Source organism: Marmota flaviventris, chromosome 18 (assembly GCF_047511675.1).
Source record: "Marmota flaviventris isolate mMarFla1 chromosome 18, mMarFla1.hap1, whole genome shotgun sequence".
NCBI classification, from domain to species: domain Eukaryota; kingdom Metazoa; phylum Chordata; class Mammalia; order Rodentia; family Sciuridae; genus Marmota; species Marmota flaviventris.
In genome coordinates, this window is record NC_092515.1 from 14,386,221 (window position 1) to 14,403,152 (window position 16,932).

General features: G+C 55.8%; 2 protein-coding genes across 2 annotated transcripts; both read right to left on the reverse strand.

Moving 5' to 3' along the window:
• Positions 1-7,832: 7,832 nt before the first annotated feature.
• On the reverse strand, positions 7,833-9,216 carry LOC139702651 (interferon lambda-3-like). Its single transcript, XM_071604181.1, has 6 exons — positions 9,207-9,216; positions 8,934-9,115; positions 8,572-8,649; positions 8,200-8,343; positions 8,009-8,104; positions 7,833-7,931 (listed from the first exon to the last, which is right to left on the reverse strand). Exons 1-6 carry the CDS (start codon positions 9,214-9,216, stop codon positions 7,833-7,835), a joined length of 609 nt encoding a protein of 202 aa, XP_071460282.1.
• A 2,470-nt stretch (positions 9,217-11,686) lies between these two features.
• On the reverse strand, positions 11,687-13,211 carry LOC139702652 (interferon lambda-4-like). Its single transcript, XM_071604182.1, has 6 exons — positions 13,097-13,211; positions 12,767-12,945; positions 12,314-12,385; positions 12,098-12,241; positions 11,922-11,996; positions 11,687-11,785 (listed from the first exon to the last, which is right to left on the reverse strand). Exons 1-6 carry the CDS (start codon positions 13,209-13,211, stop codon positions 11,687-11,689), a joined length of 684 nt encoding a protein of 227 aa, XP_071460283.1.
• Between the last annotated feature and the right edge of the window lie 3,721 nt (positions 13,212-16,932).

Consider the following 16,932-nt stretch of genomic DNA (forward strand, 5'->3'; position numbering starts at 1 on the left):
TGACAATTATGGATGAATAATGACTTTTTTCGAGGCTATTCCCTCTTACTCACTAATATTCCAAACTCATGTTTTTTGAGTGTAAGTTTCCTGTTCAACAGCACAGAGCTTGGGGCTAGTGTTGTGGCTCAGTGGTAGAGCACCTGCCTGGCATGTGTCAGGGACGGGGTTCAACCCTCAGTACCACATTAAAACAAATGAATAAAATTATAAAGAAGGAAAGTATTGCCCAGGGTTGTGGCTCAGTTGTAGGGGGCTTGCCTAGCATGCGTGAGGCACTGGGTTAGATCCCCAGCACCACATAAAAATTAACAAATAAAATGGGCTTGGGATGTGGCTCAAGCGGTAACAGGCTCACCCAGCATGTGCGGGGTGCTGGTTCGATCTTCAGCACCACATAAAATACAATAAAGATGTGTGTTCACCGAAAACTGAAAAATAAATATTAAAAAATTCTCTCCCTCTCCTCTCTCTTAAAAAAATAAATAAAATTAAAAAAATAATAATAAAGGTACTGTGTCCATCCAAAAAAAATTTTTTGTAAAGGAAAGTATTAGAAAATGCTTGGGTGCATTGAATTTAAAAAAGCACAGAACTTTTATGAAACATCAAAATGTTTAGAGTGTAATTATTCTAAAAACCCATAAGGGCAATACTACCAAAACATTAGAAGATACACCCCAAAATGTCTTAAGCATACCTTGCAAGTTTCTATCACCTCTCCCCACCCTTCCCAACATCACATCTTTTAGTTGGTAAATCCAAATAATTTTGGAAAAGTGACCTGACTCCCCCTGCACACAATCCCTCAAATGAGGGTTTTGTTTATTTGTTTAAAACCAGGGTATTGAACCCAGGGCTGCTTAACCCCTGAGCCACATCCCCAGCCCTTTTCAATTTTATTTTGAGACAAGAACACACAATTAAAATTGTTGAAAGTTTTTATACCCTGGAAAACTGTTGCAGAGGTGGGCTGAAAGGTGGGGACATCATAGGTGAGGTCTTCTTTTCTTTTGTGGTTTTCTGTTCTCAGGCCTTATTCTATGAACATGACTGGGTACCTTCACCAAAGATGGAGACCAACTTTATTCAAAACTGAAACACACAGATTGACTGAGACAGACCCAGAGACGCTGAGCTGAACGTTGGTTGGAAAAGGAATAAAAAGAGGGATGGATCCCAAAAAGGAGAGAGAGAGAGAGAGAGAGAGAGGGAGAGAGAGAGAAAAAAGGCCAAGAAATGGATGACGATCCCGAGGGAGGAGACTGGGGAAATGGAGACAGTCAGCAAAGGGGGCACTGAGACGCTTCAGGGTGGCCATGGCATTAGAGGAAAAGCCTGAAGCCACCTAGTGTGTCCTTTAAACCCCACTTCAGTTTAATAGCTGTGTATTTGGGGACAGTCCCCTTAAGTTGCTGGATGTCAGGTTTCTGTCTGTAAGGAGTGATGACAGGACCCTGCTTTCCCGAGGTTGTTAAGGGTTAAATGACACAATCTGAACTTGGTGGCCAGGGACAGGCCAGGAGCCACCTCTGGCTCAGGACCATTTATTGGGTAACCCTGGCTGGGATCTGGGGGACTGGAGCCAGCGCTGACGTTCAGAAAGGATCCCCAGGTCGGGGAAGCCCGGCTAAGAGCTCTCCCTCATAAAAGCCCCCACCATGGCCGGAGCAGGGAGCAGTGTGGAAGGTGGACAGCACTCAGCTCCCCACACAGAGGACGGTGGACGGTGGGTCTCACGGCAGCCGGAGGCAGGGGAGGGAGACACGGGTGAGGAGTGAAGGGAGAGAGGGCAGCAGTGGAGACCGTCGGGGTCTCCTGCATGGGATGAGCCACGCTCTCTGAGGACGAGACCCCTCCACTGGAACCACAGGCAGGGGCTGCCCTGGAAGGCTCATGCCTTTGGTGTCCCTGATGTCCTTGTCCCAGCGAGCCCCCAGGGAGGAAAGACCTTGGGACAATGGAGGCAGACATTGGGGGGTACCTCTGAAGAATGCCAGGATCACCCCCAAGAACACCAAAAGCTGGACAAGACGAGGAAGGTGTCTCCCCTACAGGTGTCAGAGGGAACCGGCCTGCCCAGGGCTCCAGGTGTGACTTCCGGCCTCCAGACCTGGAAGACGGTGGAAGCTGTCCCTCTGAGCCCCCTGGGCTGCCCTGTTCCTGAAGCCTGTTTTTGTCAGCGTTTTCACTGGGGTGGCTGAAGGGACCCAGCCAGAACAGTCCTAGAGCAGGACACCTTCACCCGAGGGCTCACCGTTCCCAGGTCTCAATCCGGGGACAGCCGGCTGGTTCCTCAGGCTCCAGGGGAGGCTGGACATCAGGGCAGAGGGTGTGGCAGAGGGGAGCAGCTCACAGAACGCCCAGGAAGCAGACTCCCCTCCCCAGGCACCAGGTGTATCCCCCAGCCCTGTCCCCAGTGCCCTGCTTCCTCCAGCCACCCCCCGGCCTCCAGTGACCCTCAGTTAATCCCTCAGGGGTTAATTCCCTGATGAGGCCAAGGCTGTGGCCCAGCCATTTCTCCCCCAGACCTTCCTGCATGGTCTCACACGTGACCTTGGGGGGACACCACATCTGAACACACCAAAGACCTAGGACACTAAAACACGCTGTCCCTGGCATCGACTTGGGGGGGACAGACACACCCAGGGCCACTCTGGAGCTCTCCCGAGGTCCCAGCTCACTGCCAGCCTGACCTTGGCTGTGGTGGTGTGTTGACCCCATGGAACCCTGCAAGGGCCCCCGATTGCGTCTTTCTTCACCGACGGCCAGTTGTCACCTATTACCTGCCCAGCACCGCCAAGGGGCCACAGGCCACTGCCCTGAACAGAATCCTGGGACACAGGATCTGGGTGACTATGGAAGCTGGGGACCCAGCGTGCCACACTGAGCCTCCTGTCAGCATGGGGACACCTGGGGAAGGGGTTACATGGAGTCCTGACCGGGGGGGGCCCAGAGACTATGGTGATGAGAGAAGACCAAATAGAACCTCTGTCCTGGTCCCCTCCCATCCTGGCCATGACGGAAAACACAGTCATAGTGTCCAGAAGTAACGGCAGACACCAGGGCCATCCTCAAATGTGGAAGGCTGCAGGAATTTGGGTCCACCTCGAACCCCCATTTAATTCACCCCTTGTCCCCATCAAACCCAGATGGACCTTGACAGATGACAGGGGCCTCTGCAGTCTCCCCCAGGAGAGGTCATCCTGCAGCTGCTGTGCTGGACGTGGAATCCTGGCTACAAGGAGGACACAGGTCCTAGGACTTTGGTTATGTGGCCACTGAGCGGGTGAATGCAGTCCCCGGTCCCCACTGGAAAGGAGGCCGAGGAGTTCCCACTGACAGAGGACGTCCAGAGCCCAGGGGGAGCCTGGCCGGGGCCTGCAGCCTGCTGCCCTGCCGTAATCAGTATCAGCTGAGTGGGGGCCACGCCGCCCTCCCCCAGACCATCCCTGCGCCAGAGGAAGAGGGAAGATGTGACGAGGACATTGGAAGAACGACCTCCCGGGGGAGTAGATGACCCCAGGAAGGCCCAGCTCTGGTCTCAGGTGTGAAGTTTCTAGGAATCCAGGTTCCGGGCTGTCAGACCCCTCCAAATAAAGCCAGTGCCTCCCACCTCCTGTCACTCAGGAAGAGCCACAGGGTTGCTAGGCACGTTGTCAAAGTGACATGTTGCTCAAGCATGATTCCCGGGCATTAACGTGGGGCGATGTCGTGCTGGACAGGAAGCCTAGGGCCCAGGGCCGGCTGATGGCCCAACAGACCCTCCGGTCAGAGGTGTGTGGTGAGAAAGTGCCCTGCTCAGAGTTCACGGGGCCCCCACGGGCGAGTCCCAGTGCAGCCCCCAGGGACTGGAGCAAGGTCAAGGCATCGACAGAAAAGAACAGAGGGTCCCAAAGCAGCATCCAGCCCGTTATCGGGTCACAGAGGAGAGGAACTACAGGGCCACAACACACAGAGTGACCCACCAAATCAGATCAGGGACACCAAACAGCAATCGATTCCAAAATGGAGCTGATGGGTGCAGGATCCGGGACAGGCAGGACCAGGGGACACTAAGGCTTCTGGAACAGGGGTCCTGACTCCCTGACGGGCACAATGTCAAACCAGCACCTGTTCTGCTCAGTCCCGTGGCCCCACGGCAGGTACCCTCAGGACCAATGGTGGAGAATGAAAGGCCAGTGCATGGTCCACGGGTGGACTGGCTCCCAGGAGGCTAAGGAGAAAGGACAGGAGTTCACAGCTGAATCCAGGGGCCGGACACACCGGAGGGAGGCAAGATTCCCAAGGGCACAGGTCCAGGTGGCAAAGGAAATAGTCCACATGAGAAATGGGAAGTAGCCCGAGGTGACCAGATCTGGACACAGGAGCAGTGGTACCACCCTGGCACTTGGTCAGCAGCCTGAGAGATGAAAGCTGAGGTGATGCTGGTGAGGACACCTGGGACCAAGGCATATGGATGGGCTGAAAGAGCCTTGTAGCTCTCTGTTGCTATAGCAAAATGCCTTAGGTTGAGTGCTTTATAAGCCAAAATGGATCATTTCACTCATAGTTTTAGAGACCGAAAGCCCAAGATGGAGCTGCTCCATCCATTTGGCCTCGGGGAGGGCCCTGCCATATATCACAACGTAGGGACGACATGGAAAGGGACTCAGCAGTACTCAGAAGCGGGTGCACAGGTAGAGGGACCTCCCCTCATACCAACCAGATCTCTCAAAAGCAAACTCACTCTGCAAAGCCAGAATTAATCCCTGCGGAGGGCAGAGGCCCAACATCCTAACCTCCCCCCACGAGGCCACATCTCTTAAAGGCCCCACCACCGCCCCCCATTGCCACACTGGGGACCAAGCTTCCAGGACCTCAGTCTTTGGGGATCCACTCAATGCACAACAGAGAGGCGGCTCAAAGTGTAACGGTCCTTTACTTTTCACGTCCTGGTCCCCAGAGAATCTAGCACCAAGTGGCACTCATCAACCAGGAGAAATCGTGGCTGGGCCAGTCGCTGACATCCCAGCCCGTCATCAGCCACGGCTCAGAACCGAGGGCACAAGATTGAGCAGCTGTGGTGACAGTTGAGGGCCAGTGTGGAGCAGTGCTCGAGCCCCCGGGCACCAGGCTGTCACAGAGCCGCTGCTGAGGCGGAGCCTGCCGGGCAGAGGTGTCCAGTAGCCCAGCCTGCACACAGGAGCCTCTGCCCTGGAAGGGCAGGGGGCACCTGGCCTGGCATAAGCCAGCCATGGCTGTGCCCTTCCTGACCTCGGGCCTTGGCCAGGAAGAACCCCTAGGGTCACGGAAACCGGATGCGCGACAGACGTGCAGAACCTCAGCAGGGCTGAGACACACTCCTTACAAAGGAAGCCGAGCAGTGGCGGGGGCTGGGCCTCCTGCTCCTCCCAGGCCCCTGGGTAGAAGCTCATGGCCCCTCAGAGCCATCAAGCGACCTCTTAGAGGTGCAGCTTGGGTGACAGGTTGGCAGTGAGACTCTGTGAGGCAGACCGCACCTTGGCGTGGATCTGGGCTGGGCCTCCCCCAAGGCTTCCTGTGTGCACAGTGAACCCCACTGTGAGGTGTGGAGGGCAGAAACGGATCCGACCTACCATGGTGCTGCTAAGGTGGGGATGTGAGGCGTCCCCCAAACGCTCACGTGTGAGACGATGCCAGAAGGTCCAGGGGAAATGATGGGGTCGTGGGAATCTTAGAGTCATCAGTGAGGTGACCCCCTGATGGCATTCACTGGGGGGTAACTGGAGGCAGGGGCGTAGCTGGAGGAGGTGGGCATAGGGTGGAGGATCGGGGTCTGTACCTGCATCTGGAGAGTGGAGTCTCTGCTTCCTGATCACCACGTGAGCCGCTTCCCTCCACCACCCTCTCTGCCACCATGTCCTGACGCACCTGAGCCCCCGGGATGGAGCCTGCTGTCCCTGGACTAAGAGCCCTGAAGCCCCGAGCCCTCAGATAAGCTCTTCCTCCTTCACAGTTGTGCTGCTTGGGTCTCCTAGTCACTGTGGTGTCGAGAGCTGGGCCCCAGGAAGGGACTGGGAGGAGATACGGACCCAAGATGGGAACATGGTGATGGAACTCGCACGGTTTGGAAGACGGACAGACGGTGGAGGACCCCAGGTGCAGGAGCACCTCCCGGCCATGTGCCAACTCAGGGCTTGGCCAACAAGAAGGCCGTCGGCAGAAGGAACCCTGGCACTTGGGAGCAGCGTCTGAACTTACTGTGCTTACAAAGGAGGCCTGGCCTCGGGTATTTCATTATAATACCAACACCAAGGAGCACACCGAGGGACGCCCATAGCTCTCAGAGGGACCCTCAGTCTCTCATTAGGGTCCCCAGAATATAGACAAATGAGCCTGGGAATCAAAGGGTGAATACCAGAGGGGCGTTGCTGATCATAGCCCCCCCTGACACCTTAGGGATCCCCCAGAGGAGGCTCAGCGGCTGGAGAGGCCGGCCCTCCCAGAGGAGTAGAATTTCTACCTAGAACCCGCCAAGTGTGCCAGTGGACACGAAGGTCAGCTGGTGGCCCGTCGCGGTACTCTTCTGCCAAATGCCCAGTGAGGGAAGAGAGCAGCCAACATCTGTCAAGAACACCTGTCCCTGGTCACCAGGTGGAGTGGGGCTGTAGCACCAGAGCAGGGAAGGATATGTTCAGTGCCCGGTCATCGGCTGGGGACACATTGGTCGTGCGACTGACCATGTTCAGTGAAAGGTAGGGAAGATCATGGTGACCAGGGCTTGACCATTCACGTACAAGGGTCGGGGTCACCCCATCACAAGCCTCCTGACCCGTGGAGGAAGGAAGGAGGGTGAAGGGAACGAGAATGTGCTGAGGAGGGGACTGTCCCACCATCCCCTCACACTTCACTTCAAAAACATCCTCAGCTGTAGCCGGACACTGTAGGTTGGTTGCTGTTGATTTTTGTGTGACGCTGAGGGTCGAAGCCTGGCCTCCCACACTCCAGGCCAGCGCTCTCCCACTGAGCCCAGCCCCAGGCCTCCCCTCCATCCTGAGGGGCCAGGACCACCAGGACACACACACAATGACACACAATGACACACATGACACATAGTCACCAAGTGTTGGGACAGGCTGCACGAGGGCTCCCAGGAAGCCAACCAGCCCAGCCCTGGAACTTCTGACAAAGGGACATGAAGGGTATTTAAGGCTTGCGGACTTTAACTAGGGACACTGTCTTGGTTGGGTGATGGCGTCCCACCCAGGCACAGGGGCCCTTAAGACCAGAGGATGCTCTTCAGCCACAGGCTGAAGAGAGGAGGGGGAGAAAGGAGCAGAGATCCCAAGCCTGGAAGACGGGGCAGGGCTGTGCTCCCTGAGGGGCAGCGTCCCTGGGGCAAGGACCAGGACCAGGCTGCCATCCCGCTGCGGTGCCAGCAGAGGCCTCAGTCCTGAGCACCAGGGAGCAGCTTGTGGCCCCTGCCCGCGACCTGGGAGGGCTCCCTGCAGGGTCCCAGGACAGCCCAGGGGACACTCTGACTTCTGCCCAGGAAACCAGGACCCCACAGTCCGACCCCCTGGCTCCCACGACAGACCCCAGACAGGTGACAAGGGGCTGTGGGGAGCTGCAGGTGGGGGAGACAGAGATGGCCACCAACAGGACACACACGGACACGGGGCTCACAGGAGAGCCTGGGACTCGCCGTTTATTTGCACAATGTTTACAAAAGTAGAAAAATAAACACTTCACTGGGTCTGAGAGTCACACAAATAAATAAGGCCACGTGGAAGGCTGGGGACAATAAATTAAGGAGTGTCGTCGCTGACAGATGAGACCTGAGATTCCTCGACGGCTCAGCAGGGTGTGGGTCAGACGCACAGGTGTCCACTGGCCACACACTTCAGGTCGCGCATCAGCAGGCGGAGGAGGTTGAAGGTGACAGAGGCCTCGAGGCAGGCGGGGTTCTCCTGTGGGGACAAGGGGCTCAGTGGCTGCCGGGGCCAGGGCCAGCTGCTCCAGCCTCCGTCCTCTGACACCCACTCACCTTCTCGGGGGCCTGCTGCAGCCTCTGCAGCCAGTGGGACAGGCGGTGGCGGTGGCGACCCTGCGGCCTGGGGCCTGCTGTGGGCTGAGCCAGGGCCTGTGGGCAGAGGAGGGCGTGTGAAGTGGGCCTGGGCACAGGGGACGTGCGGGTGTCACAGCCATGACCCAGCCGCCCAGGACCCCAGGACTCACACAGGCCTGCAGCTGGGACTGGATGTGGCCCAGCGTGTGAAGGGGCTGGTCCAGGACGTCCCCCAGGGACAAGTTGGCCATGGTCCCCAGGACCCGCAGCGTCAGGGCCAGCTCTGCCTGCAAGGCCACAGGGCGCTCCCACACCTGAGGGGGACAGAGACAGTGAGAGGTCTCCCTGAGAGAGCTGGGAGGGACAGGGAGGGAGGGCAGGGAGAGGAGGGGGAGGGGCAGAGAGAGGGCACAGCAGGCAGGCAGGCAGGACTGGGGAGGGACAGTGGGCAGGGAGGGAGAGGGACCGGTGAGAAGGACAGGGTCCCTGGGAGGCGCTGAGTGGGCCCCGGAGGCCAGGCTGGCCTGGCTCTGCCAGCTCACCTGCAGCTGCCGCAGGTCCCAGGGCCTGGGGAAGAGCGGGGAGCGGCACTCGAGGTCCTTGAGCAAGTGGGACTCCTCCTGGGGAGCAAGGGCACAGGTTAGCCCACACTGGAGGGCGAAGGCTGGACCACAGCAGGGGCCTGGAGGGGCCAACGGTAGGAAGAGGGCAGGTTCCCTCAGGGGAAGGGCAGGCTCCCTGCGAGAGAGACCTCAGGTCCCCCAGAGCAGCCAGAGCGGGAGGGAGCCCAGGGTGGACAGGGCAGAGGCCAGCCCTGCAGGGAGGCTGAGGGCCACCCACAGAGCTGCACGGGGAGGTCCAGGGAGGAGGCCAGGGCACAGGCAGGAGGGACAGGGACACTCACAAAGGCGTCTCTGGCCTTCCTGAAGGCCTGCAGCTCCCGTGGGGCCAGAGTCTTGAACTGGGCCATGTCACAGTCCCTGGCATCTGGGTGGGCGCTGAGGGGACTGGGCACAGGAACTGCCCGTGTCCTCGTCAGCACCGCAGACGTCAGCGTCAGGAGGAGCCAGCAGCCTGCAGCCGTGCCTGGACCACGGGAGGACAGGGTCAGGGGCTGGGGATGCGAGGACAGAGCGGGGACTGGGGACGGTGACCCGGGCCACGCTGTGGGGCTCACCCAGCTTCATCCTCGGGTCTGGTGGCCGTCAGCGATGGGAACACAGGGTGCACCTGCGGCTGTGTCCAGGCTCTCTCCCAAGGTCCTTGGGTCTGGGTGCTGCAGTGTCCCCAGCTTCTGTCCCCGTGGTGCAGGGTGGACTGTCCCTGCAGCTCCATGGGGCAGCTTTTATCCCTGCTCAGGGCAGCCCCAGCTGATGTAGGAAAAGCGAAAATGCGCCCAGGCCTGCGCTGGCCACCAGGGGAGCCCAGGCTGGGGAAGCCCGGGGGCGGGGCCTCGCACAGGTGAGCAGCTGAAGCGAAAGGGAAAGGGACAGGGACTCAGCCTGGCCACGGCAGGAGACTCCCAGGGAACCCTCAGCCCTGGGGCAGCCCCGGGTCACAGGAAGGGGTTCCGGTGGCTGCTGGGAGGGACCCAGGACTGGGGTGCACAGAGAGATGGGGACCAGCCTCGGGCAGGATGTCCCCTGCTGGGACGAGATGGCAGGGCACCCCAGGGAGCGGCTGCCCTGAGGACTGCAATTCCCAGAGGGGGAGGCCCAGGGCGGAGGCTTTGGGCGGGAGGGTCAGGAAGGGAAGGTCCAGAGTGAGGAGTCCAGAGTGCCCCACCCCTCTCCACCTGCTGCCCAGAGCAGGCCAGGGACAGAGCCCTGGAAAGAACTCGAAACTGTCCTTCCTGAGCACTGTTCCTTGCAGGGGCAATTGGCAACTGGGCAGCTGCCCTGTGCTGTGTCAAGTTACAGAAAACAAAACTGGAGAGGCAGGGGCACAGCAGGGCGTGTGCAGCAGGCAGGTCCTGAGGAGAGGCTCTGAGCACAGAGCCAGGGGAATGAGGGACGGAGCCCACTCAGGGAAGGAGAGCCACCCCTTGTGCTGAGCCCTGTCATGTCCAGCTCTGATCCAGATGCTTCATCTCACCAGCACTGGACATGCACATTCGCACCCTGGGAACACTGTGGCTTGCCTCCTTTTGCAGTAAGTAGGAAACTGCAGAATCTCAGAGAGGTTAAGAGACCTGCCTAAGGACACACAGCAAGGAAGCAGTGAGGTCAAGACTATGAGTGTTTCCTCTGACACTTGGAGGCCAATCCAGTCTCCCTTGTGGTTGGGTCTCCTGGACCTAGAGCTCATGACTGTGAGAAAAGACAGTCCTCTGTGACACTTGCCTCCATCCCAAAACCTATGTCCCTCATTCACACTTCCAGGAAACGGATACACAGTCACACTCTCTGAGCTCTGATTCAGACAACGGCTTCCAAATCGAGAGCAGGACATGCCCAATGCACCTCCCAGTTCAGTTTCCAGTACAGGAGCCTTAATCCTGCCTGGAGGAGACACTGTACCCACTGCAAATTCTGCTCCTTGTCACAGATTGCAAATCCCTTGGCACCACACTGCTTTTGTCTGTGTGAGTGTGAGTGTGTAGTGTGAGTGTGAGTGTGTGGTATGGGGATGGGACCCAGGGCCTTGCCCGTGCTGGCCATTGCTCTGCCACTGATCCACATGCCCTGTCCTCTGCTTGGACAGTCAGCCCAGGCAGTGACCTGCAATCGCTCTGGAGCTCAAGGCCCTTAAGAGCTGTGTGGCCTTGGGGAGGAGGCTGCAGGTGGCAGCCAGGAGGGCTAGTCCCCTGGTTCGGACAAAGAGCACTAATCCGAGTATTTCTGTACCTGTGCGCAGGCTCCTTTGATGGAGGTCATTTGGGAATACCCTGAGGATGTCAGCGAGGACCTTACAAACACCACTTCCAGGTGTGCTGCTCCTTTGCAAGAGAAGCAGTCACCCTCTCTGTGCAGATGGGGAGACTGAGCCTCCCACAGAACTCACTTTCCTGGAGTAGCTCTAATTGAATGGCAGGGTCAGAATTGACACTCTTGTCCCCTGATTCTGGGCATTCAGTCCTTCTTGCTGTTGAGGGCGAGTCCAAATGAAAACACAGAACAGAAAAGATGGAAGGCAACACTGTGTATGAACTGTAATAAATTAACAACAGGGGTCAGGAGCGCTAACAGGGACTTCACAGTACAAGGAACACACATGTAACAGAGTCCAGGGAAGACACTAATCCAGGACCAGGTGCCCTTCACTCCCCAGTTCCTTCAGGAATGGGGGCCCTTTGGATGTCGGTCAGAGACTCAGAGATTCAGACTCTCAAGGCGGCTTCCAGGGTCCCAATCAAGGGACACGATTCCTGAAGTGGGTTGAGGTTCCTGGCAACCTCAGTGTTGAAGGCAGCGAGGGTCGTGCCCAAGTTCAAGGCTCTTCTGCCTTACTAGCCACTGGAATAACTGGAGGTCATTCATCCACGATAAAGCCCCGCATCCTGGGGACCCACAACTTCTCTCAGGGAAGAGCGGGTGCCAGTGGGTCCTGGTGGGGCCAGTGTCTGGAGCCTCAGCGTCCATTGGCCAAGAGACATGCCCGGTCTAGGGCCCAGCATCCAGTGGCTCCAGGTTCGGGATCCCAGCAAAGCCCAGCAGGTCAGACACAGGGTCCCGAGTGCGCCACCAGCCTGAGGTCCCGCGTGAGCAGGCGCAGCAGGTTGAAGATGACAGAGGCTTCATGGCAGCGAGGCGAGTCCTGGAAGCCGGCAGGAGTCAGGACTGTCCTTCCCCAGGACCTCCTGGACAGGGCCCCGTCGCCCCCAGGCTCCTGGTTATCTTTCCACCCGCTGCTGTCCCCTCGGTGGGAGCCCTGCACTGCCCGCTGCACTCACAGCTCTGCGTGGTTTGTGACGCCTCTGTGGTGGCCTGGGGGACTTCCTCCTGGAGCCCTGCGGGATCAGCTGGAGCTGCAGGGGCGACGCGGGTCAGTGGGGAAGCCGCCGGCCCCTAACCAGACCCAGACCCAGATTTCTTGGGCACCACGAGGACGAGAATCGCTGTCACTCACGCAGGTCTCCAGGTCGCGTCCCGCGGCCACCAGCAGCTGCAGGGTCTGGTCGGTGCCAGGGAGCATCTCCGGGTGTCGCAGGCCCCTCAGCACCTCCTGGGCGTCCGCGATGCTGCGGGCCACGTGGCGCAGCCCAGCACAGGACTGTGGAGACCCGATGGCAGTTAGAGTCGCCGCGCCAGCGCCCCGCGCCCCCTCCCAGGCACCTGGCCTCACCGAGGGCCGCGGATGGTCCCTCCGGGGGCGGAAGGAGCAGTTGCGTGACCTCCAGCTCAGGGTCTCTTCCTCCTGCGGGACAAGCGTCAGGTGAGGCTGACACCTAATCGCGGAGCCCGCGAGGATGTGGGGACGCGGCGCGGGTCTGGCCAGGTGGCTCCCCCGTGGTCCCCTGGGCGCAGCAGCTCTGCGACGCGGGGGCGGGGCTGAAATGCCCCTCCTGGCGTCACCACAGGGACCCCTGCAGCACAGCGCGACGTGCGCCTCAGCTGGCGCCCAGCCTGGGTGGTGCTGGAGCTCGGGCTCTGGGGAGCGTCCTGCTCAGAATCCTGCAGCACAGTCCCAAAGGCGAGGCTCAGCGCTGGTCGCAGGGGCGCTAGGGACATGGATGGGTGCGCGCTGCCGCTTGAGGGCTCTGGCTGGGCGCAGGGCTGGAGGGCGGTCCCCACTCACGTAGCTGTCCCTCAGCGCCTTGACCGCCGCCAGCGCCTTCGGGTCCAGAAAGCGGTAGTGCGACAGCAGGCAGCGCCTGGGCACTGTCCCCCTGGAGTCCGACGCCACACCCAGTGTCCACAGGACCCACAGCCACAAGGCCACCCAAAAAGCTCCGCTCCTGGGCCTCATCTCTGCTCCTGCAGGAGGCGAGGACGTCAGGGAGACCCAAGGATGAGCCTTCCAGGGCAGCCCCCTGCCTCTGGTTGAGTGGAGGGGTCCTCAGAGAGCATGCGCTGTAGGCATGCAGAGGACAGACCGCGTGGACCCCGAGGCCCTGTGTCCTCTCACCTCTGGCCCCTCCCTCTTCACCTCCGATGTGCACTCGATGCCTGGAGGTGCCCCTCTCTGTCTCCTGTGTGGTGTGCAGAGTGGTGTCCACCTTCCGCAGTGGCCTCAGGGCCATCCATGGTGACTTTTATGTGAGTGGATGAGAAGCCCTTCCCCGCCAGGCTTCCCCGTCCCAGGTACCCTTTTCGCAACGTCATCGCTGGCCCCAGGCCGCGTGGGATCCCTGCCTGGCTCAGAGGACTTTACCCTACAATGGTCTGGTGCCAGGCTTGGCTCAACTCTTGCTCCAGGGCAAGTGGCCTGGACTCCTTTCCAAACACAGGTTTGTCTTTTTGCACCGCCTGCTTCTCCTCCTGCACTCCAGGAGCCACTGAAATCCCAGTGCCTCCCCTGTGCAACGCGAGTGCTCCACCCCTGAGCCCAAACCCCAGCCCACATGGTAGTTTTTGCAGAAGCTGTCAAACTGCTTTCCAGAGTGGCTGTGCCATTTTGCAGTCTAACTAGCAATGCGAGAGTGATCCAGTTTCTCTGCGTCCTCACCAGCATTGGGTCTTACCGCAGATTTCTCTTTTAGCTGTTTTGGTAGGTATGGAATGGGATCTCATTGTGGTTTTTAACCCATTAAGTGCCACGTTTTTGTTTCTGAGAATATTTCAATGAAATCGATGCAGATGCATTAAAATAGGTTACAAATAATCATCTAGAGCTTATATACCCTTTGTGTATATATTCATCTGTATATAAATATAGAAAACAGATATATGATGTCAAATGTTCTAACCATTCGCCTATTACCTTACTCAAAATAGTAGACCTCAAAAACATAACAATTATTTTAAATTTTCAGAATTGGTATACTCACTGCTCACAATTTATGTGTATTCTACTTCGGGGATGATGGGACAGGACAAGCACTTGCCTAGCTTTCTCCAGCCCCGGGTTCCATTCCCAGCACCAGAATCAAAGAAAGAAGAAAACAGAAGAAAGAAACAACAATAGTATTAGAATCTGTTAATATCGACAAAGTCATTGAAAGAAGACACATATTTTTTCAGCACATTACAGCGGTATCACACACCTTTGAAATATCACTTATAGTTATTACCACCTCCAATGTATAGTAGTTATTAGACGAGTTGCTGTATCTTGCTCCTTAACACATCGATGAAGAGACACTTATATTACTGTATCACAAAATTCTTTTTCTGGTTTGGTAATTTTGTTTCGGTATAATTAGCCTCCTTCATAGTCCTGTGTGTTCAATATGATGCATTTAAAACTACAATTATAGAGCCAGGCACGGTTGCACACACCTGTAATCCCAGCGGCTCAGGAGGCTGAGGCAGGAGGATCTTGAGTTCAAAGCCAGCCTCATCAATGTCAAGGACCTAAGCAACTCAGTGACACCCTGTCTCTAAATAAAATACAAAATTGGGTGGGGATGTGGCTTAGTGGTCCAATGCCCCTGAGTTCAATCCCTGGTAGGAAAAAAGAAACTCCAAAAACCCACAATTTTAAACCAATATGTAATTGTAGCAAGGCTGTAGGATACAAGATTAATACATAAATGTCAATCACTTTCTTGTTTAATTACAATGCACAATTTGAATTTGCAATTAAAAGCACTGTTTATAGGGCTGAGGATATAACTCAATGGTAAACCCCATACTTAGCACATACAAGGTTTATATCCAGTCCCCACAAAAAAACATCATTTACGTTAGCACCCCCCAAAAGTGAAATACTTACGGACAAATCTAACACAACAGGTATAAGATCTGTATTAGCAAAACTACAAAACCCTAATGAAAGAAATTACATATATCTAAAACTTGAGAGATCTTCCATGTTCATGGATAGGGAGATTCAATATTGTGAGAAGTCAGTTCTTCCCAACTTCTTTTTTACACAGTCTGTGCCATCCAACCCAAACCCCGGCTTGCCGGGGTGCTCAAAGCCCTGGGCTTATCCCCAGCACTGAAAAAAAAAATCAAAGCATGTTATTTGAGGATACGGATAAATCAACAGTTTGTAAGGAGATTCAAAAGACCCAGAAGAGCAACACAATAGTAAGGGAGACAAGCAAAGTGGGGGGATTGGCATGATGTAACCTGAAGACTTCTTTCAAAACTATGACGGTCAGCACAGGGGGGTGTTGGCCAAATGATAGGTGGATAGATCAGTGGAGCCCAGGAACAGAACAACACAAATGTGGTCCACCGAGTTGTGAGAAAGGAGAAAAAAAATCAACAAAATGGAGAAATGATAGGTTTTTATTATTTTCAACAAATGGTGCTGAAACATTTGAACATCACATGCAAAAAAATAATAAATAAATCTAGATACAGACCCCACACCTTTCACCAAAATGGACTCAACATGTAGCATAAACCTAAATGTACAACGCCAAACCAGAACATCCCTAGAAGACAACGTCTAGGTGACCTTGGGCTTGTTGATGACTTTTTGGATACAATACGAAAGGCATAATCAAAACAACTAAAACTAAAGCTAAAACTGAAAATTGGGAATCGTGGCTCTGAGAAAGATACTGTTAAGATAATGGGGGGAAACATGGTCCCTTCTCCCAACCCCACTGAAAACCAAGGCTTTAATCAAACAATGGGGGAAACTTCAATGCCAACCAGTAGGAGGCTGGTTAGTCAATGATCCTGTTGGGACAGAAGCTGGGAAAGGCTGGTCTCCCCAAGGCCACTGTCCCTGCTCCTTCCTCCTGCTCTGGATGGAGGAGGCTGGCCTTTGGCCCCTAAGAGACCTTTAGCAGTAAAACCAGGGAGAGGGACAGGAGGGCAGGGTGTTGGCTCCTCCCGCTTCCTCCCTGTGGCTCGACCCAAGCTGATCTGTTCCTTGACCCATCTGTGGGACCCTCCTTCCCAGGACCAGCAACCAGATCCTCCTCTTGCTCCTTCCTTTAGGGCAAGGGGTGCCCGCCCAGGCCCCTGCAGGCCCTAGGAAATTGCACTGTCCCTTGTCACTCTCCTTCAGGACACAATCCTTTCGTAAATGCTCCTGGTGTCAACCTCGCCTCAAATTATCCTAAATTGATTGGGCCAGCTGTTGCCTGCTGACCTTAACTGATACGCTGTAATTAAAGACGTGGGAAGATGCCAACAGAGATCAGGAAGACACCTGAACAGCAGCTACCAAATGGAGGAAAGCTGATTCCAGGTGGAGTGCAATTGCTCACAGAAAGGCAAAGAACAGGAGAAATACTTACAAATTGTTAAAAATAGGTCTACCTCTAGGAAGTGGGACTCAAGGCTTCCTCCAACTGTCCAAGTGGTGTTTTTATATTAATGTTTATAAGAAAGTGTCACCTCAATAATCAGAAAGGGTACACACAACTAACATTTTAGAAAGTTTTTATCTGGAAAACTGATGCAGAGGTGGGGTGAAAGGTGGGGACATCATAGGTGAGGTCTTTATTTTTTCTTTTGTGATTTTCTGTTCTCAGGCCTTATTCTATGAACATGACTGGGTACCGTCATCAAAGATGGAGACCAACTTTATTCAAAACTGAAACACACAGATTGACTGAGACAGACCCAGAGACTCTGAGCTGAACGTTGGTTGTAAAAGGAATAAGAAGAGGGATGGATCCCAAAAAGGAGAGAAAGAAGGAGGGAGGGAGGGAGGGAGGGAGGAAGGAAGGAAGGAAGGAAGGAAGGAAGGAAGGAAGGAATCGAGAGAAGAGACTGGTGAAATGAAAACAGATAGCAAAGTAGACCCTGAAAAGCTTCAAGGCGGCCATGGCATTACGGGACAGGCCTTAAAGCCACATAGTGTGTCCTTCAAACCCCGAGATGACCTGGATT

Bases quoted from the DNA above. Each gene is read 5' to 3' on its own strand.
- LOC139702652 (XM_071604182.1), bottom strand. From the start codon at position 13,211: ATGGCCCTGAGGCCACTGCGGAAGGTGGACACCACTCTGCACACCACA. The intron at 12,946-13,096 runs GTGAGAGGACAC...CGCCTCCTGCAG, and splicing joins TGAAGAGGGAGGGGCCAGAG to GAGCAGAGATGAGGCCCAGG. The intron at 11,786-11,921 runs GTGAGTGCAGCG...GCCGGCTTCCAG, and splicing joins GTCACAAACCACGCAGAGCT to GACTCGCCTCGCTGCCATGA.
- LOC139702651 (XM_071604181.1), bottom strand. The intron at 8,650-8,933 runs GTGAGTGTCCCT...CTTGCTCCCCAG, and splicing joins GGAAGGCCAGAGACGCCTTT to GAGGAGTCCCACTTGCTCAA. The intron at 7,932-8,008 runs GTGAGTGGGTGT...TTGTCCCCACAG, and splicing joins TGCAGCAGGCCCCCGAGAAG to GAGAACCCCGCCTGCCTCGA.